Here is a 26,139-nt window from a genome sequence, read left to right as displayed (position 1 = left end):
CTCTTTTTTTTTTTTTGACAGAGTCCTGCTTTGTCACCCAGCCTGAAGTGCAGTGGTGCAATCTCGGCTCACTGCAACCCCTGCCTCCTAGGTTCAAGCAATCCTCCTGCCTCAGCCTCCCGAGCAGCTGGGACTACAGGAGCATGCCACCATGCTGAGCTAATTTTTTGTAGAAGCAGGGCTTCACCATGTTGCCCAGAGTGGCCTCAAGCTTTCCTTCTGCCTCAGCCTCCCAAAGTGCTAGGATTACAGGTGTGAGCCACTGCGCCCTTTTAAATGTAAATGGTTATTTCTTGACGTTCCCTCTGACCCCTGCTTTTTGCTGTATCCCATTGGTTCTGGTATGTTGTTTTCATTTTTATTTATATCTAAGTATTCTCTAACTTCCCTTGTGATATCTCCTTTGATCTATTCATTGTTTTAAGAGTGTTTTTAAATTTCCCATATTGGTGAATTTTCACAAATTTGTTATTTGTGAATAAAAATAGTTTTCCTTTTGTTATTGATTTTTAGCAGCATTCCATTGTGGTCAGAGGATATACTTCCTTTGATTTCAATTTTTAAAAATTTATTGAGACTGTTATGTGGCCTAATATATGATCTCTCCTATAGAATGTTCCATGAGCACTTGAGAAGATTGTTTATTGTGTTGTTGGGTGGAGAGTTTTATCTATATCTGTCAGGTCTGGTTTTTATAGGTCTAGTTGGTCTAGGTCAGGGGTGTTCAATCCTTTGGCTTCCCTGGGCCACATAGGAAGAAGAATTGTCTTGGGCCACACATAAAATACACTAACACTAACCATAGCTGATGAGCTAAAAAAAAAAAAAAAAAAAGAAAAGAAATCACAAAAAAAATCATAATGTCTTAAGAAAGTTTACAATTTTGTATTGGGCCACATTCAAAGCCATCCTGGGCTGCATGCAGCCTGTGGGGCTGCAGGTTGGAAAAGCTTGGTCTAGGTTGTTCAGATCTTTTATTTTCTTACTTATATTCTGTCTAGATGTTCTAACCATTATTAATAGTAGGGTATTGAAGTTTCCAAATAATATTGTAGAATTCTCTATTTCTCTCTTTAATTCTGTCAGTATTTGTTTCATATATTTTTGAGTTATTTTGTTTGGTGCAAATATATGCATAATTTTTATATCTTCTTGGTGAGTTGACCCTTTTATCAATACATAATCACCTTCTTTTTCTCTTGTAGCAGTTTTTGGCTTTAAGTCCAAAGTATAGCCATTCCCACTCTTTTTTGTTACTATTTGCATGGAATATCTTTTTTCATTCTGTATTAGTTTCCTAGGGGCACTGTAACAAAGTTTTGCAAATAGGGTGCCTTAAAACAACATAAATTTATCTCTTACAGTTCTGGATGCCTAAAGTTATCAATCAAAGTGTTGACAGGATCATGCTGTTTCTGAAGCCTCTGTGGCAGGATCCTTTCTTGCCTCTTCCAGCTTTTGGTGGTCCCAGGAATTCCTTGGCTGATAGCTGCATAACTTCAATCTCTGCCTCCTTCTTCACGTCTTTCTTCCCTGTGTCTCTTCTCCTCTTCTCTCTCTCTTTTTCTTCTAAAATCTTGTTTTTATTTTATTTTATGTTTTTTAGAGACAGGGCCTCACTCTGTTGCCCAGGCTGGAGTGCAGTGATAGAATTATGGCTCACTGCAGCCTCAATCTCCTGGGCACAAACAATCCTCCCACCTGAGCCTGTCAAACAGTTGGGAGTACAGGTACATGCCACCACCCTTGGCTAATTGTGTGTGTGTGTGTGTGGGCGTGTGTGTGTGTGCGCGCGTGTATGTGTGTGTAGAGACAGGGTCTAACTATGTTGCCCAGGCTGGTCTTGAACTCCTATGTTGCCCAGGCTGGTCTTGAACTCCTGGCCTCAAGTGATCCTCCTGCTGTGGCCTCCCAAAGTGCTGGGATCACAAGTGCGAGGCACTATGCCCAGCCTTCTCCTCCTCTTATAAGCACACCAGTCATATTGATTTAGGGCCCATCCTAATGACCTCATCTTAATTTGATTATGTGTGCAAAGACCCTATTTCCAAATAAGGTCACATTCACAGGTGCTGGGTGTTAGGACTTTAATATATCTTTTAGAGGGACATAATTTAACCCAAATACCATCCTTTCACTCAAACGATTTGTGTCTTTGGATCTAAACTCAGTCTCTTGTGGATAGCATATAGTTGCCTCATTTTTAAAAACACACTGTGCTGGGGCCGGGCACAGTGGCTCACACCTGTAATCCCAGCACTTTGGGAGGCCGAGGTGGGTGGATCACAAGGTCAAGAGATCGAAATAATCCTGGCCAACGTGGTGAAATCCCATCTCTACTAAAAATACAGAAATTAGCTGGGCGTGGTGGTGTGCGCCTGTAGTTCCAGCTATTCGGGAGGCTGAGGCAGAAGAATCGCTTGAACTCGGGAGGCAGAGATTGCAGTGAGCCGAGACTGCACCACTGCACTCCAGCCTGGTGACAGAGCGAGACTCCATCTCAAAAAACAAACAAACAAACAAACAAAAAACCAAAAACACATCGTGCTAATTTTTCTGCCTTTTGATTTGAAAGTTTAATCTATTTACATAAAGTAATAACTGATAAGAAAGTACTACTTATGCCATTTTGCTCTTTGTTTTCTGTATGTCTTTTAAAAAATTCTTAACCTTTGTGCAAATACTACCAGAGCAAGACTTTTCTAAAATGTCAAAAAACAACAGGTGTTGGTGAGGATGCAGAGAAAAGGGAAACTCATACACTGCTGGTGGGAATGCAAACCAGTACAACTTCTATGGAAAACGATATGGAGACTCTCAAAGAACTAAAAGCAGAACCATCATTCCGTCCAGCAATCCCACCACTGGTCATCTACCCAAAGGTAAATAAATAATTGTATCAAAGACACACCCGCACCCATATGTTTATCACAGCACTATTCCCAATAGCAAAGATATGGAATCAACCTAAGTGTCTATCCACAGATGATTGGACAAAGAAAATATGGTATATGTATACCATGGAATACCACTCAGCCATTAAGAAAAAGAATGAAATCATGTTTTTTGTAGCAACATGGTTGGAACTGGAGGCCGTTATCTTCAGTGAAATAACTCCGAAATGGAAAGTCAAATACCACATGTTCTCACCCATAAGTGGGAGCCAAACAATGTGTACACATGGACATGGAGTGTGGAACAATAGACACTGGAGACTTGGAAAGGTGGGAGGGTTCGAGGGGGGTAAGGAATGTACAATTGTACCTTTTGGGCACAATTGTAGACTATCTGGGTGATGGGGACACTGAAAGCCCAGACTTCACCACTACATGATACGTTCATGCAACAAAACTGCACTTGTACCCCCTAAATCTATAAAAATAAAAAAAATACTTTTCTAAAAGAACTTTTAAAGACACCTGGTTTAAGCAAGTACAATTTAGTTAACTATGCAGTTTTAGCATACTACTAATTAAGTATAATTCATAATAATAGCAAAAATATACATGATACCTAGAGTTAACAGTGTTAACTCTAAATGTTTGGTCATGATACCATTATGAAGGCTTCAAAAAGGAAAATTTATCATATGCTTTATTCTAAATTCCATATTTTTCTATCAGCTCTTCGGCTTTAGAAATAAAGGCACTCATCATATCTTCCTCTGACAATCCTTTTTGGGGGTTCTGTGCTTCCCATTTGGCCTTGCCTTTTAATTCTAGCATTTCTGAACACTCAATATTAATGTTTCCAATTACAGCTTGTTTGTAAAGCCCATACAGTTCTTTCAGTTCTTCATCATCTGGTCTTGTTTTCAGCTTCCTCACATCTTCTGTGACCATGTCAAAATCAGCCTGCAGGGACATGGTGGTGGCAGCTGGGCTGTTGCTGCTCTCCAGGCACTCCTTCTGTATGTCTTATACCATTTTTGTTCCTCATTTCCTCCATTACTGCCTTCTTTTGTATTCCATTGATTTTTTTTTTGTAGTGTATCATTTAATACCCTTCTAATTTTCTTGACCATTTTTTAGAGACAGGTTCTTGCTCTGTTGCCCAGGCTGCAGTGCAGTGGCATGATCATGGCTTACTGCAGCCTCAAACTCCGCTATTTTCTTATCAGTATGTTGAAAATCTATTTTATCCTGGCTAATGCAGTGAAACCCTGTCTCTACTAAAAATAAAAAAAAAAAAATAGCCGGGCGTGGTGGCGTGTGCCTGTTGTCCCAGCTACTCGGGAGGCTGAGGCAGGAGAATGGCGTGAACCCAGGAAGCGGAGCTTGCAGTGAGCCAAGATCGTGCCACTGCACTCCAGCCTGGGCGACAGAGTGAGACTCCGTCTCAAAAAATAAATAAAAATAAAAATTAAAAAAATTTTAAGTGGTTACCACAGAGGTTACAATCAACATCATAAATTTATAACAACCTAGTTTAAATTGATCCAAATTTAGCTTTGATAGCATACAAAAATCTCTGCTCTATACAGCACTGCCCATACTTTATGTTGTGATTGTCACAAATTATATCTTTATATGTTGTGTGCCCATTAACAAAAATATATAAGATTTTTTCTTACTTTTTTTTTTATTTAAGCACCAAGCACAGGAGAAGCAAGGATACAAGAATTTTTATGTATTTATCTCCTAAATCATGTGGGAAATAAAAAAAGGAGTTATAAGCTAAAAATACAATAACACTGAGTTTTATATTTATTTATATAGTTACCTTTACTGGAGTTCTTTATATGGCTTCTTCATATGGTTTCCAATTTTTGTCTTCATTTCAGCCTAAAGGAATCTCATTTAGTATATTTTTGTAGAGCAGTTTCCCTAGGAACAAACTTTCTTAGCTTTTGTTTATCTGGAAATATCTTAATTTCTCTCTCCTTTTTGAAGGACAGTTTTGTGTTTCTGGATTCTTGGTTGACATAAAAGAAAAAGAGAAGGGGGGAGAGGAGGAAAAGGGCCAGGGAGAGATTGAGAGAGAGAGAGAAAGAAAAGGGAAAAAAGGAAGAAAAGATATCTCTTAGTCGGCTCTGTATTGGAGCACTCCTTCAATGTTTAGACAGGCTGTTTATAGCTCTGCTGTAGCCTTCATTTCCTGCTTGCATTGAACCTAGAGATCAGCCAGAAGTGGAAGCTGATCTTCCACATAGATCTTCTCAGGTCTTTTCCAGCATGTGTTCTACCTTGGGTATGCACATGGCTTTCTAAGTTCCCCAATGTATGTGGACACTTTTGAATGCCTAATTTTCCAAAGAAACTGTCTCCCTGTCTTTTCCTTCCAGGCTTTCAGCATATCTATAGTTTGCCTCAATTGTAATTTTTTTGTTCCAGGTGTAGCATGTTGTTTATTGGTCTTATAATGTTTGCAAGGAATACTCTCTGCATAGCCACTTTTCTCCCATGAGTAAGTCTGAGTTAGGTGAAACAAAGGCAAGCTCCTTGTGTCAGTCCTTCAGGTAGCTTTCAGACAGGTTAGAAAAGACAAACACGATTCTTTGTGAATATGATCTGCTCTTTTATCTCTGGAGCCAGAGTGCAGGGTCCAACACTGGCTGCTGTCTCCAAGACTGTCACTGAGTCTGGGACAAAGGTGGAGCAAAGGCAAGTGAAAATTCAGCAAAACTTCCTGGCATTTTTAATGCCTGTTTCTTGATTTGGTGTTCAGTTTTTTGCTGTAAACCTTTGACAGTTTTCCAGAGTTTTGATAAAGTTGATTCCTATAATTTTGCTCAATTTATCAGTGTTTCTGTGGAAGAAGAGAGTGGGGGAGAGGGGGAAAGGGCCAGGGAGAGAGAGAGGAAGATGCTCTCTCTTGCACAGTTTTAACCAGTGTCACCATATATCCTTTTTAATGAGCCATTTGAAAGTAAATTGCAAATATCATAGCACTTCCTTCCCCCAAACATAAACAGTATATCTTAGGAAAATACAAGTGTATAGGTATACTCTCATCAAATACATTTAACATCGATACAATATTATTATCTAATGTACATTCTATTATTAATTTTCCTCATTTGTCCCAATATAGCTTTTGCCTCCATTCCTATTCCAATCAAGTATCACATAAAGCATGGTGGCAAATGTGTTTTTAATTGCTTTATTTTCCCAGTGAATTGAAACTTGTTTAGTGAAGATGCTGAAACTAACTTTTACTCGTAAGAGCTGCAACCCGTAAGAGCTGATGTTAAATTTTTAGAATTTGGTGAGTCAGTTAACTTCACGTTGGTGGCTTGAAATTGGCCAAGGTAAGGATATTTTCACCACAGAAATTGAAAAACACTAGAAATAAGTCTTCCCCTTCCCCTGAGAGCCTGTTAAATATTTACCAGTATACTATAGCTTTTTATCAATGTCTAGGGATTCATTTTATTTCTAATAATTTTTTTTCTTAAATATTTGTCTTATTACTATCGTATATGGTATACCCACTTTCTCCTGGATTTTATTTCCCTGCTACATTGTTTTTCTTTTTTTCCCCCACTTTTAATCTTTCTTTGTCTTTATAGTTGAAAGAAATCTCTTTAAGGCAGCATATGTTTGTTTTTTTTGTTTTTTTTTAAACTCAGTTTGGGCTGGGGCGGTGGCTCATGCCTGTAATCCCAGCACTTTGGGAGGCCAAGGTGGGTGGATTACCTGAGGTCAGCAGTTCAAGACCAGCCTGGCCAACATGGCGAAACCCCATTTCTACTTAAAAAAACAAAACAAAACAATTATCCAGGCATGGTGGTGAATGCCTGTAATCCCAGCTATTCGGGAGGCTGGGGCAGGAGAATTGCTTGAACCCGGGAGGCGGAGATTGCAGTGAGCCGAGATCGTGCCACTGCATTCCAGCCTGGGTGACAGAGCAAGACCCCATCTCAAAAAAATAAAATAAAATAAAATAAAATAAAATAAAATAAAATAAAATAAAATAAAAACTCAGTTTGACAATCTTTGATTGTAACTTAGAGTTTAGTCCATTTGGACACTTGTTATTATTGATATATTTGAATTTATCTCTGTTTTCCTTGGGCTGATTATGTCCTATTTGAAACCCTGTGTCCCCCAGTACTCCCTGTAATTCACTAATACCCTCCTCTGCACTGCTCTGTGGCCTATGAGGATGACCTCTACAGCACCATCTGGGTTCCCTTGCAATCTGGTTTTGGGTTAAGTTCATAAATATGACAAACCCATAGGTTTGGGACAGTGTTCCTCCCTACCTGGCTACCATCTGTCAGTGGCTGCAGTCTGTTACGACTTTAGCTCCTGTTGGGAGGTGCCTCTTTCTTGGTTCCAATTCTTATTGAGCTTCAGTGACAGAGTCCTCATGTCTTTCTCTACCAGGCTTTGGGTTAGTATTGGTTTCCCACTCTTGCTTATCTCAGTATTTTTCACTCTCCCTTACCGGTTCCTTTAAACCTTCCCTTGCCGTATTAAATGTTTCCTTCACTAAACTCTTTTCATGTAAACACTTCAAGTGTGTCATGTGCTTCTTTTGGGGCTATGATTGATATAATCTTCTTTGCAGCTTTTAAAATGTCCTGCTGTTTCCTTGTTTCTTTTTTCTCATATCCCCCATTCTTTTAGCTTGATGAAGTTTTTCCCCCTTCATTTTACTTTTTCTGCTCTTACTTTAGAAGTTATATATTCTATTTCTATTTTAGTGATTACTCAAAATATTTCAATAGACATAATTTGCTTAAGAGATTTTTAGGACACTTTAACTCTGATAACCTTCCTCTTAGATTATAAGCAATTTTACTCAATTCTTTAATTCTATATTTTATTAAGCAAACAAATTATATATTATTAATAAATATGATGGTATATAGTCATGCCTGTTTAGAGATCTTAACCTGTTTAAAATTTTCTCCATCTACTTTCTTTTGCATTACAAACTCTCCTTATAGGATCATTTTTCATTTTTCTAAAGTACATGCTTATAAGTCCCTCTAGTAAGGGTCTATCGGTAATACATCTTCCATGGTGTTCTTTATCGGAAAGTGTATTTATTTTGTCATTATTCTTCAAAGATATTTTTACTGGGTATGTAATTCTAAGGTGACATTTTTAATATTCTAGGTTTCTATTTGTTGCAATTGAGAAGCTGGCAAACTTCACATCTACCATCCTTCTCTTTGCTCTGGCAGCTTTAAAATCTTGTTTTGTCTTTGGTATGTCACAGTTTTTCAGTGATGGTCTTGGTCTAGATCTCTGTTTTATTTATTGTACTTGCAATATATTGGGCTTTTTGAATCCAAAAATTTATGTCTTTAATTATGTTGGAAATATTAGTAGCTCTCCCTCATTTTTTCATTCATTCCCTTTCAGTATTGCAAGTATATATTTGTTAGAGCTTCACACTCTAACCATTCTGTTTGTTTATCTTTATTACATATATTTTATCTCTCTGACTTTCTGTGTTGTACTCTATGCAATTTCTTCAGATTTATCTTTCAGTTTACTAATTATTTCTTCACCTCTGTCTAATCTGCTGTTTAATCCCAATACCATAGTTTAAATTTTTTTCAGTAAATATATTTTACATTTCTTAAAATTCTTGTTGGTTTTACTACTCTACTCATTTTTTGTAGACTCATTATTTGGCTATATTTTCTTTTATTTAAAAATGTATTAGAAATGTTTATTTTATATTCTATATCAACTTTTATATCTGAAGCTTTTGTGAGTCTGATAATGCAATTTTTTAAAGGCTGAGACTTGTCCCTGATAACTTATTTCTTCATGTCTCACTGTCTTTTATTATGGATTTATGTTCCTTGAGATTTTGTTAGTGGGGTTTTTTGAAAGTCCAAGTTGAAATTGAATTTCTTGAGAGAAATTTGCTTCGGTTTCTACTAAATGCCTGGGGACACTACCAACCTAAGACTTATTTAAATACAAATTGTTTCTTGTGTTGTGGGGGAACATTCAGATTCTGTATATTCTGTCACTAAATCCACCTGAGAGCATGCTTATAGTTTTGAATTATCAAGAATAACTTATTTCTGACCTTTATTTATGACCAAGACTGGGACAGGCAATTTTCCTTACCGTGTTCCTCTGTGAGTAGAAGTTTTCTAGTTCACTCACTGAGAATATTGCTTTTTTGGGATTCCTTACTTTATGCAAAGTCCAATATGATAGGCTGCCTCCCTTGGGCCCAGGTTCTGTCTCTTGTCTGTCATTCTGAATGCTCAGTGATAACCAGAGTGGGGGAAGAGGAAGGTGGGGAAGAAATGGGGAGATGTAGGTCAGGGGATGCAAAGTAGCAGATGTGTAGGATGAGCAAGCCTAAAGATCTAATGCACAACATGAGGACTATAGTTAATAAAATCATACTATATTTGGGATTCCTGCTAAGTGGGTAGTTTTCAGCTGCTCAAAAACAGCAACAACAAAATTAATGGGTTACTATGTGAGATGATGGATATGTTTATTTGCTTCACTATAGTAACCATATCACTATCTATATACAGCCCACAACCTCATGTTGTATACTTTAAATATATACGATAAAATTTATTTAAAAGCTTTTTTTTTTTTTCGAGTTAGTCTGCGAAGAACCATAATTTTATATTGCTCCTGGATAAGGATAACCTTTATCTTATTTAGTTTACTCTTTCTCCTACTCTTAAGTGGTCATGTTGTTTCAGTTTTTCCTTATTAAGTACAATAGTGGTGTGAACAATTTTGCTTTTATGTTTGTTACTTCATTAATATTTAAATTATTTCCTTGAGATAATTTCTGAGTAGGATTTCTGGGTCAAAGGAAAAATGACTATTGATGTGAAAGAAGTTTAGGAAGTAGGATCAACAAGATTTGGGTGTAGGAGGTGAGGCAGAGGAAGGAATCTAGTATGAGACTTAAGGTTTTGGCTTCGGTAACTGGGTAGATGATTATGTCATTAACTAGGATTGGGAATACAGGTTAAGGTGGGTGTGTGCGTGGGGAATGATAACAAGTTCAGTTTGGACATGTTGCCTCTGAGGTGACATGTAGGTAGAGAAATTTTTAGTAGGCAGTTGGAAATACAGGGCAGAAGCTCAGGAGAGGGTTTCGGGCTATAGATACAGATCTGGGATTCACAAAGTTGGGATCCTCAGATCCCTGAGATTCCTTGATTATATTTTCAGTGGTCTGTGTTCACTAGGTTGATTTTTACATTCATGCTTACACTCATGCTTTCATTTCAACAATAATCTGAATTATCTGGATGACCACCTCATGAATGAATATTGCCAACTTACTTCAGTGTCTGAATTGATATTTATGTTCATAATCTTGCTGGTGCCAAATATCACAAAGCTAGGTTTAATATGTGAATGATGCAAACAGGTCAAGTGCAGACACAATGGTGTCACTGTGTGCTTGCCCATGGGAATGAAGGTTTCACAGTAGTTTGGACAGAGAAAAGTGGTGGGAGAGCTGAATCATCACATGGCACACAGCTCTATTTTAATTAGAAAGGAACTATGTTATTAGCACCCAGTCCTATATTCACATTGTAAGTTGACAGTTCAGTTTCAAGAAAACAACATAACCGCACAAATTAATGTTCACTTCATTTTATGAGTATTTTGGAATTTTAATTTCATTTGCATTCACTTAAAAAGGTTTTTAGTTGTATCACTGTATAAGAACTATGAACATGGCTGGGCGTGGTGGCTCACGCCTGTAATCCCAGCACTTTGGGAGGCCATGGCAGTGGATCACTTGTGGTCAGGAGTTCGAGACCAGCCTGGACAACATGGCAAAAACCCATCTCTAGTAAAAATACAAAAATTAGCTGGGTGTGGTGTTGGGTGTCTCTAATCTCAGCTACTTAGTAGGCTGAGGCAGGAGAAACGCTTGAACCTGGGAGGTGGAGGTTGCAGTGAGACTACATCACGCCACTTAACTTCAGCCTGAGTGACAGAGCGAGGCTATGTCTCAAAAAAGAAAAAAACCCAAAACCAAAACTGAAAGCAAAAACAAAACCCTGTGAACACAAGGAATTTACATTTAGTTTTATATTCAAGTAACTAAATAATATTATAATTTAAAAATTTTCATCAATGTTGAAAACTTAGGAGAGATATTTTCCTTTAAATGACATTTGTACGTTACACAAGTTTTTGTGCAAGGACTGAGGCATGGATTTCAATGGGACTTGTCATTTGCAATACAGAATAAGAAGAAAAAGGTACTAAGAATGGAACCCTGGAAAGTATCAGAAATTAAGGAATGAATGAAGGGAGAGAGAAAAACTTGAAAGTAAACCCAGTGGTAAGAGGAGAAGAAATCCAGAAGAGAAGAGGGTTCTCAAAAGGAGAAAATTGAAAAACATCCTTGAAAGGCACAGAGATGGCCTTTGCCCAAACATTTTGGTTGAATAGTAGTGTCAAAAGTCAAATTTTTGAAGTTGAAGAAATGAATGGGAGGTGTGACTGTGGAAACTTTCCTAAGTTTGGCTATGATGAAAAGAAAACAAAGAATGCTTCCAGAATGGGGCACAATGTCGCTATGAATGCAAGTGTTTGAGCATGTTTATGTGTTGAACACAACAGGCTGATGGAGAGAAAATCCCCATATAGGTGAAAGAATGAGGTTTAACATTAACAGAATAAAGTTTTAGAAGAGATGGGACTCCGGCCAGGCACGGTGGCTTACACCTATAATCCCAGCACTTTGGGAGGCCGAGCCCAGGTGTTCAAGACCAGCCTAGGCAACAAAATGAGAACCTGTCTCTACAAAAAATAAAAAAATTAGCCAGGTGTAGTGGCGCGCACTTGTGGTCCCAACTGCAAAGGAGGCTGAGGCAAGAGAATCGTTTGAGCCCAGGAAGTTGAGGCTGCAGTGAGCCATGTTCACATCACTGCGATTCAGCCTGCGTGACAGAACAAGACCATGTCTCAAAAAAAAAAAAAAAAAAAAAAAGAGACAGTGGACACAGATGACAAATGGCAGGATTACCCTGAAGGGTAATAATATTCTGATATTCTTCTTTTGAGATGAGATATGAGGAAGTTTAAAAGTGGAAACTGGAGTTCATGCTTGGTAGCTTCCAATTTTCTGTGAAGCAGGGGCCAGAGTGATAGGGAGGCAGTATTATGAGGTTCATGAAAGCAGTGGTGAAGATTTGTAATAGTTATTATAGGAAATGGTCAGGGAACTTAGCAATACCGAATGCCTTGCTGAGATGTGAGTTCTAGTCTTGGCGGTGTCACTGACTAGCTCTGCAAATTGGGCAATTCGTTTATCTTGTCTGAATATTTGTAGAATAAAGAATTTGGAATAGGTAATTTCTGAGGTGCTCTCTAGTCTGCAAATCATTTAAGTTGTAACTCAGGCACTAAATCCTTTATAATAAATAACCTAACAAAATAAATGTTTTATTTTCCTCTTATAAGAGTTACTTCCAGAGCAAAAAAACATAAGCCATTTTGGGCAACATCTAATCTGAAAGCCCATGTGGATAATTTAAAAGCCAGTTAGAATAGGAAAGGAAAAGAAATGGAAGACTTATTTTTTCTCCTCACTTGTGAAGTGTAGCAATCATCCACCAAAACCAAACAACATGAAACAACACTCACAGATCCACGAACTAAAATAAGAAAAATAGTGAAAGAAATTATTCTCAGTGTCTTTTTGGCTTCTAGCTCCTGAGAATTTCTAAGTGAATTCAGCTATGGGTTAAATCATTATGAAATTCCAGTGAGGGACTGAAGAAAATGAGACAGCTTCAAGGAATTTCTTGTAACAGAATCCACTCCAAAGACCTAGCTACAGTGCCTTTTAAAGGAAAGAATGGCTCTGAATAAATAGAGGCTTGACAGTGACTGAAAATGTAAATTTAATGGTTCCTTTCTCTGTGCTCTCAAGCATTTTGTTCATAATTACACTTTTTAGAGTTTAAATTTAATTTATAATTTGAAGTGTTTATCAACCACAGTAACTTCCTGGAGATCATGTCTGGCCTTGCAAAGAAAGTTAAGACTACATTGATCAATGATGGGGAAACTAACTCTTTATTTTTCCATTGAAAAAGTTTTTTGCTTTAAAAAGATCAAAGCAATAGTAAAGCATCTCAATGCCTGAAATACCAGAAAATCCAGGACCGTATGATTTGCTGAACAGCTTAGCCTGGAACACTGGGAAAGCGACTTTTATGGAGCCATGTGCACCCGCTAGACTCCATTGTGTCCAGCTCTTGGCTGTGCCTCTATGGAGGAGGAAGAAGCCTCCAGTAGCAGGCAAAGTGCTCGCCTTGCCAACTTTCACACCATTTATCAATTTACACTTCTGCTTCCCACTAGAATCTGAGCTCCTGGAGGATAGGGGAATTTCCTAATTCATCTTTTTTCCCTAGAGCCTGTAACAGCAAAGTGCATATAACAACTTCCTAAAATATGCTTATAGGATAAATGAATGAGGTAAATCTATGGTCCAGTGTTGCAAATAATTAAGTGAAGAGTATAGAATAATCTCCAAACATTTTTAAGGTATGGGCAATAACAGTTCTTTTCAGTTATACTAACATGGAAAGAAATGGCATCTGGCATCTTTCAAAATTAAGGATGTATATATATATATATATATATATATGTATATTCCTGAATACATCTATGAGCATATGTTGTTTTGATTATTTCCACATATCTCTTGCCAGGCAAACTTTTCTTTATTTTGTTATTCTCCTGATTAAGGATCCATGATGATTTCTAGGTGCATGATGTATTGGTTTGGAGCCTTAGGACAATCTAATAAAAAACAGAGTTTTCAATTAAGTCCAAGATTTCATCAGCATTGTGTAACGGAAATTACATAGAACTATATTATGTGGGCATAATTATTACTCAGTTCTTATCTGAATGCTAAGCAAAAACAAAAAAGAAAAAGAAGAAAAAATGTATTTGAGTAACTGGGAAGTTCGGGAGATTGCATCTGGCTGTAGGCACAGCTGTTCCAAAGACTCAAACCATGTTGCCAGGACTTTGTTTCTCTCTTTCTTTCTCAGGTTCACTTATTTCTTCTTGACTTCAGTCTTCAGTTAGGATTTATCCTCTACAAAGGCAAGATGGCTAGCCTCCAAATGCCTCAGGCTCACATCCTTCAAAGTAATCTCCGAAGTAGAGAAAATCTTCCCAATTAACTCCAGAGGAAAAGTCCGGGGGAGGACTCTGCTTGGCCTAAACTATGTCTTTATTAGCTAAATCTGGATTGCATGCTCTGGCCTTGTGTCCTAGGGAAAGTAGAGTCCCATGCTGGCCATTTCCTTTCAGGGAGTGCAGTTCTCCAAAGGAAAATGTGTGGCTGTTACTGGAAGGGAAGTAGAGACAGATAAAAGCAGGTTTAACAGTCTACTACACCAGAGCTGAGATGTAGCTGGGATGTGCAGGGCCAGTGAGCCAGCTGGCATCCTTCCAGATTGTTCAGGAGTCCATTCTGAATGGCTGGTGTCTATGCTGTACCATTGTTAACTCTTTAGAATATCATTCCTGCATGACAGTATCTCACTACTTATGAGTTACAAATAACATACGTAATGCAATATGAGCACTGCGGAATGCATAAAAAGTACATTTATCTTTATAGAACAAAATTTACCCTTTGCACTTAAAACATTTGTTGTTGAAGAGGCAGGGTATTTTTTCAGAGTCTGATCAGAGGTAGAGGAGGGAAAGAGAATTGGTGAAACCCAGTGCCCTTTGCTTCTCATTAAGAAAAAATAACACACACGTGCACATACATGCACACACACACATATATGAAGTATTTATATCATATTATCACTCGCCCCAATATTTAAAAGTGATCTTTCTGATAATAAGACCAAATAATCCCCTCAGTAGTGAGCTTAGGTAAACTAGCACCAAAGCAAAGCTAAGTCCCAAGTCCCTAAGATGCCCTTCAAAAGCAGTCATCCATTTAATTTGATCTATTAAACAAACGTAGCAGTTGGGATGCCCACACAGTGAGAAAGCCTGCTTAGAGATAAAATTTTGGCTTTAATTGGAATCTTCTGTCCTTTATTAGACAACCATAAGCTTCCAATTATATACACCGTCTTTGTTTCAAATATGAAATTTTGGATTTATAAAAACTTATAAATTTTTATTCTTAGCAACAGATTTAAGAATAAAAATGAGCTTCTGTCATGAACAAATATTATGAGGGTTTTTCTTCTTTCTTTCTTCCTTTTTTTGGCCACACCCCAAGCAGTTATTAGGAACTGACTAAACACCCACTGTGTATCCAGAACTGTGTTAGCTACTTGGAACTATTAAAAAGCAGTTGGAAAAATGATTCCTGTCCTTGAAGAATTTAGGTAATATGTCTCAGGAGTAAAAATTAGTGTACCCAGAACAATCAGGTAACAAATAAACAGTTGCTTTGCTGTCTCCACTAATAATGTAATGACTTTTCCTCCATTTCAGTCTGTTGAAATTTTACCCATTCTTCGGGATCTGTCTCCAGAACTGTCCTTTCTATAGATTCATTGATTTCTTGAATATAAGGTGGGGCCCATATTCCTGTGAACAAACCACCCAAACATTTGATTTAAATTGTCCCTCTTCAGATGTCTTTGGCTCTTTATCATCTACAGGCCACAGTTCAGTCCTGACCACCTCTCTTGTCTTTTCCCCACCAGCTCTTCTAGGTACCTAATATTTTGAAGGCAAACCAAATCCTAGTACCAAACTCAAACCTAGTTTGGTACAGAACCTGGTACCCAAACCAAAGTTGATAAATGCTGTGCGTTTCCACATCCAGTCTTTTCTTCCTGGAATAACCCTTTCCTTCCCTTTCCCCCAACTTAGTCCCTGATGAAGTTCCACTCATCTACTAACTGATCTCAGACCTCACTCTCTCCATGAGATCTTCTCCCTTTCCATCTACTAGACTAGAATGTCCCTATATTTCCTGTACCTATTTTTATGATTCTGGGTGGTAATGATATTTTTTCATGTTTGCATTCCCCTTCTAGCCTCTGTATCTTGAGGGTGGCACCCATGCCTGACTTATTTGGGAGTCCTGAGTGCCTTGTAGAGTGCCTGACACACAGCAGGTCCTCCATAAAATTTTATTAAAATGAGTTAAATTAAATAGGAGTCCAGAGAAGACTTGAGGTAGCCAAAGGTCCTTACTGAGCCTTGGGTTTTATATCAATTGAAAGTTGAAAAGGGGAAAACAGGAGCAACACCCCAGAGATGGGCACGAGCCTAGCAAAAGCTGGGGACTATGAATGGACACATCTGGCTTGAGTGGAGCCTGTAGAATAGGGAGTGTTGGGAAATAAGGTCAGAAAGGCTAGGCAGGGCCATGGAAGACTTCGTCAAAAGCAGAGGAGGTGAAACCTGATATAATACCTTGTGCAATTCAAGAAAAGAAAAACTTAGAAATATCTGTACACAAAATAAGCCTTATCCCTTCTATAATACCTCTACTTTGGAATTTATTCTTTTGTTACTGTTAGTATATCACTGTTCCAAAGGGCCTTCCATCACTGAAGCATAACAGTGTGGGGTTTTGAAGTGGAGTGTGATGCATGGGCGTCGGAAGCCCTGGAGTTGAATTTCCACTCTGGCACTAATTTGTGACCTGCTATGGTGAAATTGTTTTGAGTCGCTTATCCTCAGTGTTCTCATCTGTGAAATGAAGGCATGAAGGTGCATGACATGATTCATGAGTTCCCTTTGATCTCTAGTACTCAACATATGGAAGGATAATGAATTCTTAGCCAACTTATTAATCTACCCTTGTTTTTCTTTTTCTTTCTTTTTTTTTTTTTTTTGAGATGGAGTCTTGCTCTGTCGCTCAGGCTGGAGTGCAGTGGCGTGATTTTGGCTCACTGCAACCTCTGCCTCCCGGGTTCAAGTGATTCTCCTGTCTCAGCCTCCTGAGTAGCTGGGACTACAGGCACATGCCACCACGCCCAGCTAATTTGTATGTTTTTTTTAGTAGAGACGGGGTTTCACCATATCGGCCAGTCTGGTCTCGAACTCCTGACCTCGTAATCCGCCTGCCTCAGCCTCCCAAAGTACTTGGATTACAGGTGTGAGCTACCGCACCCGACCTGTTCCTGGTTTTATTTGCTTGCTTGTTTACCAGTTTTCTGGTGTCAGAGTTGCTTTATTAAACTGGTCTCTGACAGTCCCACAGTATGTTCTGCTGAGATCAGCCTCTGAAGCTTAACCATCTTGTGAGACCTGGAAAGCCCTCCTCAACCTCCACTCCTTCAAATCCCAGCCCCAGCCAACATCTTTCTTAAAGTTTTCCTGACCTCTGCATGTCTTTGCTATTTCCTCCCACTTTTAGGGTTTAAAGACAATTTTTCTTTAGTTATCACTTGCTTCATATTGGCTTTTCTCTCTCCAATTAGTTTGTAAACATCTTAAAATAAGTAACTGTTAAGTGCAGTATTTGCTTATCTCCCCCACATCACCACAAAGCTAGGCACAAAATAAACATCTAAGGAGGTTTTTGAATATTGAACTGAGTGATGTACAAGGGATATTAATAAAAATAGAAAAACTAAACCGTCAAAAAGGATAATCTATAGGGATTGGAATGGAAATAATTGTAGCATATCAATAATTTTATACATGGTATTTTGTACCCAACAAAAGACTGTTTTAAGACAGAGTGATCTGTGAAGTTTCTGGTCTGTGGGCTTGTCTTGAATTAAAGAGTGGGTGGTACTCGGGCTTAGAGATATTCCAGCCAACTCGAGGAAAAGAGAAACAGAGAACTGTTTACTGAGTGACTTTGCTGTTGGACATGTCCCAGCTGCAGCTTGGGAACATCGGGCAGAGTTACCACCCCGCTGCCACAACCTCTGCCAACTTGGATAAAAAGCAGTGAAGTTGACCTGTCTTTTGGCTCTGGAACAAGGCGAGGGAGCGCACCAGCAGGCATGGGAAGGAAGAAGTTGTGAAATGAAAGACATGAAAAAGAGATGACTCTGATCTTCTTTCCCCTCACTACCCTGAGTCTCTCTCCTGCCTCCTTGATACCTGTAAACTGGTATAAAGCAGAATTCTATACCTTACACCAAGTGGGGCCTGGGGCCCTTGGAGTCCAGCTTGGGATAACAAGAAAGCAGTGAGAGTCAGTTGTTTTGTTCCCTAAAGCGGTTCTAGGTTTGAAAAGGTTTGAAATTAATCCTCTAGGAAGGTAATTAGCTTTCAAACAACATAACACTTCAAAAAAATCAACGCAAAATATATGACAAAAGGTCGCTGTTTAAAGTAGTTGAGTTCTAGATCTGATAGTATTGTGGCTCTCTTGGTTGTAAATTAGCTCACGGAGATAAAATGTCTGAGTTTAGGACTTCAGATCCTGCCTTTGCTGTCAGATTGCCTCAAGCTGTCTCTGGTAGGAAAGTCTAGAAACATGGATTCATTGTATACCCCCCCCCCACACACACACACTTTCTGACATGCTCCAAAGCTGTTAGTGTCTGTAACAGAGCTCTGCATTGCATTGATTTGTCTTACTGTGTGAGGAAATTATGGGAATAACTCCCATGTGTCAGCAACCATTTAGTCAGCACACAGTTCCTTACCAGGGAAAATGGCAAGATTTATTAGGGAAAGTATCTGTCAACCCATATAAATAGATGCACAGTTAAAGCATATGTAGCAGGCAGGGTGTATGTTTCTGTGTGACTGATCATAAGGAACTTATTATCAGGAACGCTGTAGAAAAATCAGTCATTTGGGAAGGTGGCAAGCATAAGGGTACACTTATACTTCATGCAAAATGTCCCTCAAAATTGTAATTTTGGCTTTAAGTGCATTGTTGTGGTAGGAATCATTTTTATTAAAAATATATTTTTGCTTTAATTTTTTTACTATTGAGAAAATATACGCAAGTGATAAAACAGGCAAATAATAGAAAAAGGATGTAAAGGTCTTTTTCCTCTGCTCGTGCCAGTCTCCTGTGTCCCTCTCCCTCAGAGGCCATCATTGTTGCCAATTTATTTTGTGTCATTAGGAAGTCTGCACAAACAAGCTCATCCTCTTCTTCAGCATTACACACATGGTAGTCCACTCCCCACACTCTTCTGAAGCAGTTCTGGAAATCATTTCTTATTAGTCTGCAGTATGCTCCAGGCTTATTGTTTTTCACAGATTTAACCAATGTTGACATCTTGGCTGACTTTAGAGTTTTTTGCTTGTTTGTTTTAACATTACAGATACATTTTAACCATAGCACCCACTGCCCAATTCCATTGCTCTCTGCCCAGAGATAATCACTATCCTGAAATTAGCATGTATCCTTCCTTCCTGGTTCTTACATATTTTGCACATACATAGTTGATATTTCATTGTGTGACTTTGGCACCATTTATTGATCCACGATTCTTTTTTTTTCCTTTTTCTTTTCTTTTTTTTTTTTTTTTTTTTTTTTTTTTGAGACAAGGTCTCATTCTGTCACCCAGGCTGCAGTGCAGTGTTGTGATCTCACGTCCCTGCAGCCTCAATCTCCCCAGGCTCAGGTGATCCTCCCACCTCAGCCTTCTGAGTAGCTGAGACTACAGGCATGAGCCACCATGCCGGGCTAATTTTTGTATTTTTTGTGGAGGCAGAGTTTTACCATGTTGCCCAGGCCAGTCTTGAACTCCGGGGCTCAAGAGGTCCGCCTGCCCACATTGGTCTCCCAAGGTGCTGGGATAAAGGTATGAGCCACTGAGCCCTGTCCACAATTATATTTTTGAACATTTAGGTTGGTTCCAATGTTTTGCTATTAAAAACAGTGCTACAAAAAACAATGTATTTCATTTCTCCTTGGGCATATGCGTGAGAATTTTTTAGGATACATACCCACAGGCAGAATTGCTAGGTCATAGGTTAGCATGTGCTCATCAACTTTGTTTGATATTGCAACATTGTCCTCCAATGTGATTTTCTACAATACACATTCACACCAGCCATATTTACAAGTTCTTTTTTTCTTTTTCTTCCACATCCTTACCAACACTTGGGCTTCTCAGACTTCTAAATTTTGCCCTTCTGATGGATGTGAAATAGTACTTTATTGTGGTTTTAATTTGCATTTATTACTGAAGTTGAGTATCTTTTATGTTTTTTGGCTATTTAGTTTCCTTCTAACAATTAACTGTTGATACCATCGACAAATTTTCTACTGTATTGCTTGCTTTTTTCTTATTCATTTATAGAGATTTAAAAATACTCTTGATGCTAATACTCAGTAATATATACTATAATTAACTTCTCCAATGGCTTGCATTTTCACTGTGTCTGGCGTCTTTTGTTTCATAGAATTTTAATATTTAAATGTATTCAAATGATCACTGTTATCATTTATGCTTTTGTTATTTTATTTAAGAAAACTGAAAATGTAATGAAGACATTCTCCTGTATTTACTTTGTAATTTTAAGATTCCCCCTGTCACCCTACCATACATTTAAGGTTTTTAGCCCGTGTAGGATGTATTTTGTTGTGGTATGAAATGGGGATGTAAATTCCTTTTCCCTGTACATAGCCAGTTGTCTTAGGACCACTTAGCTAATGTTTGCCACTCCCTGCTGATATGTAAGAGACTTCTGTTCCATATCAACTTTCCATGTATGTATTTGTCAGTATCTATACCCTTTATTCCATTCTTTTGGCCTATTTTTACTTTTTAATTTTTGAGACAGAGTCTCGCTTTGTTACCCAAGCTGGAGTGCAGTGGCATGATCTCGGCTCACTGCAACCTCTGCCTCCCGAGTTCAAGCAATTCTCATACCTCAGCCTCCAGAGTAGCTGGAATCACAGGCATGCACCACCACACCCACCTAATTTTTGTATTTTTAGTAGAGACGGGGTTTTACCATGTTGGCCAGGCTGGTCTGTAACTTCTAACTTCAAGTGATCCTCCCACCTTGGCCTCTCAAAGTGCTGGGATTACAGGTGTAAGCCACCATGCCAGGCCCTTTCAGCCTATTTTTATATTCCTGTCCCCAAAGCCGCACTTCTTAAAAGAATTATAACCTTATATAATTAGCCTGGTAGGGCAAATCACCTCTCCTTAGTTTTCTTTTTTGAACATTTCTGTGCTAGTTGAGTGTCTAATCTTCCACACCAACTTTTGGGTTAGATTGTTAAATTCCATGAAGCCTTGTTGGGATTCTGGTTGGAATTACAATGATTCATAGATTCATTATAAATTCACAGGGTGATCTGCCAGATTGACACAATTATCTTTCCATCCCTCAGTGTCTCATCATTTATCCAGTGCATCTTTTATGTCATGTTTTATAATTTTGCCTAAATAGGTCTTGCAGATATTTCTGCCTAGATATCTATTCTAAATGGGAGAGCACACACACACACACACACAATTTTTTCTCCTCTCACACCATATCCTGAACATGCATTCAGAATGCTGAATTTTCCTGTTTGAATTGTTTGTCTACACATTCTCCTGCATTTTTAATGTAAATTATCAGATAGTTTATAAATAAGAACAATTTTTCCCCTTCTTTCTAATTCTTATTCTTTTAAAGAGTATTGGCACTGGCTAGGACTTTTAATATTAATATAATGGTTAAGAGAAGCTGTAATAACAGACACTCTTGACTTGCTCCTGACTCTAAAGAGAATGCTTCTAATGTTTGACCACTAAGCATCAGGTTTTCTGTGGGTTTTTGGTAGCTTTATACTTGGGAGAGATTGCTGATCCCTCCCTCTCACATTGGTTCTCCCTTTTTGCCTCTGTATAATCTCTATTTTATTTGGAGACATCAGTGTCAAGAAAATTGCCTGCATTTCAATGCCACCTTCCAGTGGGTGAGGGCATATAACATAGTTCCTGCCATTGGGATGTGAGTAGAAGTGATATATGCAAATTCCAGTAGTACCCCTAAAGTGGAAACATAATCACTCCTCCCTTTTCTCCTTCCTGCCACCTAGAATGCAGATGTAATGACTGGAATTCACGCAATCATATTGTACTTGATGTGATCTTAGGAATAGAGATCTTACCAAACATCAAAATATTGGAAGTAACTTGGCTCTGGGCCACCTAATCAGTCTTCTACTTAGGAGAGAAATAAAATTCTATATAGTTTGGAGTTTTCTGCCACTCACAGCCAAGCTCAATTATATAATTATATAATTGATGAAAAAGCAATTTATGGGAAAAAAAGCTATTGGCAAACTGGAAGTGGACTACAACCTCATTTTCCTGATAAAATTTATCATCTATATCAATGAGGTGAATTACACTGATAGATTTTTAATATTCAACCATTCTTGGTATTCTGTCATGATATGTTTTTACAGGTGGTAAATACGTAATGATTTTGTTTCTTACTTTTTGCAAGGTTTTAATAAAGAAAACTTCAAACATACGAAAAATTTGGCCTGTACGGTGAACACCCTTATGCCCACCAACCAGATTCTATAATTATTTTATTATATCTGCTTTGTGCCTTATCTAATATGATGTCTTAATGCATTGCTGAATTCAGTTAGATGATATTTTAAAATATTTGAGCACATGTGCCCAAAAGTGAGAAAAAACAACGATTTTCTTTTCTCGTATTGTCTTTTTCCAGTTTGGGTATCAAAAATATACTTACAAAAGAAGTAAAGAGAGCTCACCTATTTTTGTCTTCACTGAATGAAAAAGTCTGTTCAATACAGGAAATAAACTTTGAAGATTTGGTAAAACTCACCTCTTTGGGTAAGTACTTGATTGGCATAGTACTTAATGGATAGATTTTTTAAACTACAAATTCAGTTCTTTTAATGGTTATAAATAAATAGACTGCCATTTCTTTTTCATGTCACTTTTAGTGATTTACATGTGTCTAGAAAACTGTCCATTTCATTTAAATTGCCAAATGTATTAATATAATGATGTTCATCATATTCTCTTATACTTTTAAAAATTTATAGTCAAGTCCTTTTTTCCCACTTTTTTCTCTTATACTCTCAATCAATCTTGCCAGGTTTTGTCTATTTTATTAGTCCTCTAAAAGAATTAGGTTTTGAATCGATTGAATTATATTGTCTTCATATAGAATAGGAATATATGAATCCTTATTGATTTATGAATATTATTGATTCTATATGAAACCTTATTGATTTTTTTCCCCTTTTGGCTATTTCTCCTCTTATTTTTGACTTTTTTTCCCTTCTACTTTCTTTCTTCTAATTTTTAAACATTTTGACCTTTGGGGTATATGCTTCCTTCTTTCCATTATAGGCATTTAAAGCTCTAAATTTCCTTCTAAATACTGCTTAAACTCCATGCCATGTGTTTTGGTACTCATGTTTTCATTGTCTGAGTGGTGTTACACATTTGGTATTTTCTATTCATTTTTCTACCTTAATAATTATTTAGAAGTTTCTAAAATAATGGGGCAGTGTAACTATTACATTGATTTTTGATTTTATTGCATTGCTGTCAGAGAATGTTTTGTGTGATTTTGGTCATTGGTATTTGTTTGAAGTTTACTTTTTGACATATTATGCTTTTTGTAAATGTTTCACGTGTGCTAGAAATAATGTGTTTCCTGGGAATCTCTGAGCCTCCTCTGGCTCAGGAGGCTGCCCGTAACAACAACAAAAATAATGAAAAGAATGCGTTTCCTATAATTTTGGGTGTAGGAATTACCTGTGTTCTTTACATCTTCTACAACTATGATTATACATTTATCATTTTCTCTTTGTAATTTTGACAATGTATTGTGTGTACACACACATACACACACACTGAAGTTCCAACTTACTATTTCTTCAATGTGAATTCTTATTTTTATCTTTTTATCCTTTTATCATTATATAATGGCCCTCTTTATCCCTTACTTTTATTTTGCCTTAAAGTTTAAAAAAAGATGATAATATTACGTTTAATTAAAAAAATATTTTTCTAGTACAGTTTATCCATCTATTTACATAATAATTTCTCTGTGTCATCAAGTTCTAGGTAGTCTCTTGGCTGAATTTTTAAAAATCCTGAGAATCTCCATCTTTTTGTAGGGAAATTCAATATGTTAATATTTATATGAATTTTGATTATTGATACATGGTTCATTTTGTGTTTTCTATTTATCTTTTTTTTTTTTTTTTTGAGTCAGGGTCTCACTTTGTCAATCAGACTGGAGTGCAGTGGTGCGATCTTGGCTCACTACAACCTCCGCCTCCCAGGTTCAAGCAATCCTCCTTCAGCCAGTTATTCTTTAACTTTGATTCTTTATTCTTTTCTACTTTCTATTAGGTTGAGCTAGTCTTTTTCTTTCTTTTCTTTTTCATTCTGTTGCCCAGTCTGAAGTGGTGCACTGGCATGATCTCGGCTCACTGCAGCCTCCACCTCCCGGGTTCAAGTGATCCTCCCGCCTCAGCCTCCCAAGTAGTTGGGATTAAAAGTGTGCGCCATCACACCCAGCTAATTTTTGAATTTTTGGTAGAGATGGGGTTTTGCCATGTTGGCCAGGCTGGTCTCAAACTCCTGACCTCAAGTGACCTGCCCTCCTCGGCCTCCCAAAATGCTGAGATTACAGGTGTGAGCCACCTCACCCAGCCGTTTTTTTCTTTATTCTCCCCTTTCCTCTATACTGGAAGTTAGAAGGTAGGATTAAAATTTAAAAGACCCCTGGGAGAAACGAAAAGCCCAGGGTTCCATACTACTTTTTCAGACTGAGGATTTGGACTTTTCTATTTCCCTCTTCATGGCAGGAGTAGCTCTTCAAGGGTTTTCCTCCAAGGACTTCTCCTGGGTCTCCAGAGCCTGTGTCTCAGGGAATTCAGGCAGTTCTCTTTTGCAGCTTCTGAACCTAAACAGAGAAGGTGGCCTGGGGCCTGGGTCCCCCAGGCCAAAAGCCAGGGGTCAATATGAGCAACAAGGGCATCCAAGGAGAATTCTGCACAAGAACTACTGAGCCTATCAGCTGAGCTGGGGTCAAGTCAGGCTGCACCCACTGCGGCTTCGTCCTCTCTCTTTATTCTAAAACCGTTTTCTTCCTTTTGCTTTCAGCTGTTTATTTAAAAGTTATTTTTTACTGCATTTTGCCAATTATTTCTATGTGTAGGTTCCAATCTGCTATACTCTAAAAAGCTGTGGGAGTTAATTTACTTATCTTACAGACTATTTACAAGTTCCAAGTCTCACCTTCCACCTCACGTCTTTTTGTTTTTGTCTGGTTTCCTCTGTTTCCATCTACTTGACTTACAAGTAGATTCTTTCTTTCTTTCTTTCTTTTTTTTTAAGATGGAGTTTCACTCTTGTCACCCAGGCTAGAGAGCAGTGTGCGATCTCAGCTCACTGCAGCCTCTGTCTCCCGGGTTCAAGCAATTCTCCTGCCTCAGCCTCCCGAGTAGCTGGGATTATAGGCGCCTGCCACCACACCTGGCTAATTTTTGTATTTTTAATGGAGATAGGGTTTCACCATTTGGCAAGGCTGGTCTTGAACTGCTGACCTCAAGTGATTCACCCGCCTCAGCCTTCCAAAGTGCCGGGATTGCAGGCGTGAGCCACCACACCCGGCCTAGATTCTTTTTCTCTGTCTTGCTCCTCTGTACTGATGATTCATTTTGAAGTTCTGAGTGGCTGTTGTTCTGGCCTCCCCTCAAATCCCTTTGTCTCTCAGGTTGGGGAGGTAAGACCTCCTCTGCACACAGGCTCCTGGACACCATGCTCTGCTCACAGCCAGAGTCCAGGTAAGAAAGCTGGCCATAGTTCTCTGTGCCGTAGTTCCTGGGTGTGTTGCCTTTTCCCCATCCTTCAGCAGTTTCTAAAATGATGGACTTGACAGGTCTCAGCCTTCCTGGCTGGACACAACCCTGGCTATGATAGAAACATGCCCAGCTGGAAGCAGCTGACATGTCCAGAGCTTCCAGCAATGGGCTTTCCAATACAACATGTTGGGGCCCTTATTTCCTGTCACTTCTTTTTGGCTGGGTGGCTCCATCTAGCCACAGGCATTCCCTGGGCAGCTGTCAGAGTTAACATCTGAGCCTGGTCAGCACTAGTGCAGCTGTGGGCTCTGGCATTGCTGCTCATAAGTAAATTCCCCAGTGAGCCCACAGTGCTGCCTTGACATCTCTGTTGGGTGCAATTCTCTTCAAAGAAGGCCAGCTTCCTAGGTGCGAGCCCTATGCAGTCACACTGGGACCCGCCCTCAGACCTTGTACTTGGATTCATGCTCTGGT

General features: G+C 38.5%; 2 protein-coding genes across 4 annotated transcripts in view; one reads left to right on the top strand and one right to left on the bottom strand.

Moving 5' to 3' along the window:
- Positions 1–3,599: 3,599 nt before the first annotated feature.
- LOC746717 (acyl-CoA-binding domain-containing protein 7-like) lies at positions 3,600–3,946 on the bottom strand. The gene has a single exon (XM_054667593.2). The coding sequence runs from the start codon at positions 3,864–3,866 to the stop codon at positions 3,600–3,602; it is 267 nt and encodes an 88-aa protein (XP_054523568.1). The 5' UTR covers positions 3,867–3,946.
- An 18,632-nt stretch (positions 3,947–22,578) lies between these two features.
- The window catches only part of ZNF280D (zinc finger protein 280D), a 197,551-nt gene continuing 193,990 nt past the window's right edge, over positions 22,579–26,139 (top strand). The window contains exon 1 of one of the 3 annotated variants that reach the window (XM_054667573.2): positions 22,579–22,669. The gene's annotated coding sequence lies outside the window, so the exon portion shown is untranslated. The remainder of the gene's footprint in view (positions 22,670–26,139) is intronic. The other 2 variants (XM_054667568.2, XM_054667569.2) reach the window with 2 other exon arrangements.

Source organism: Pan troglodytes, chromosome 16, assembly GCF_028858775.2.
Source record: "Pan troglodytes isolate AG18354 chromosome 16, NHGRI_mPanTro3-v2.0_pri, whole genome shotgun sequence".
Classification (NCBI taxonomy): domain Eukaryota; kingdom Metazoa; phylum Chordata; class Mammalia; order Primates; family Hominidae; genus Pan; species Pan troglodytes.
The sequence above is the reverse complement of the archived record's forward strand: the minus strand, read 5'-3'. Positions and strand labels throughout refer to the sequence as shown.

Excerpts from the sequence above, each read along its gene's own strand:
- LOC746717 (XM_054667593.2), bottom strand. The coding sequence starts at position 3,866 with ATGTCCCTGCAGGCTGATTTTGACATGGTCACAGAAGATGTGAGGAAG.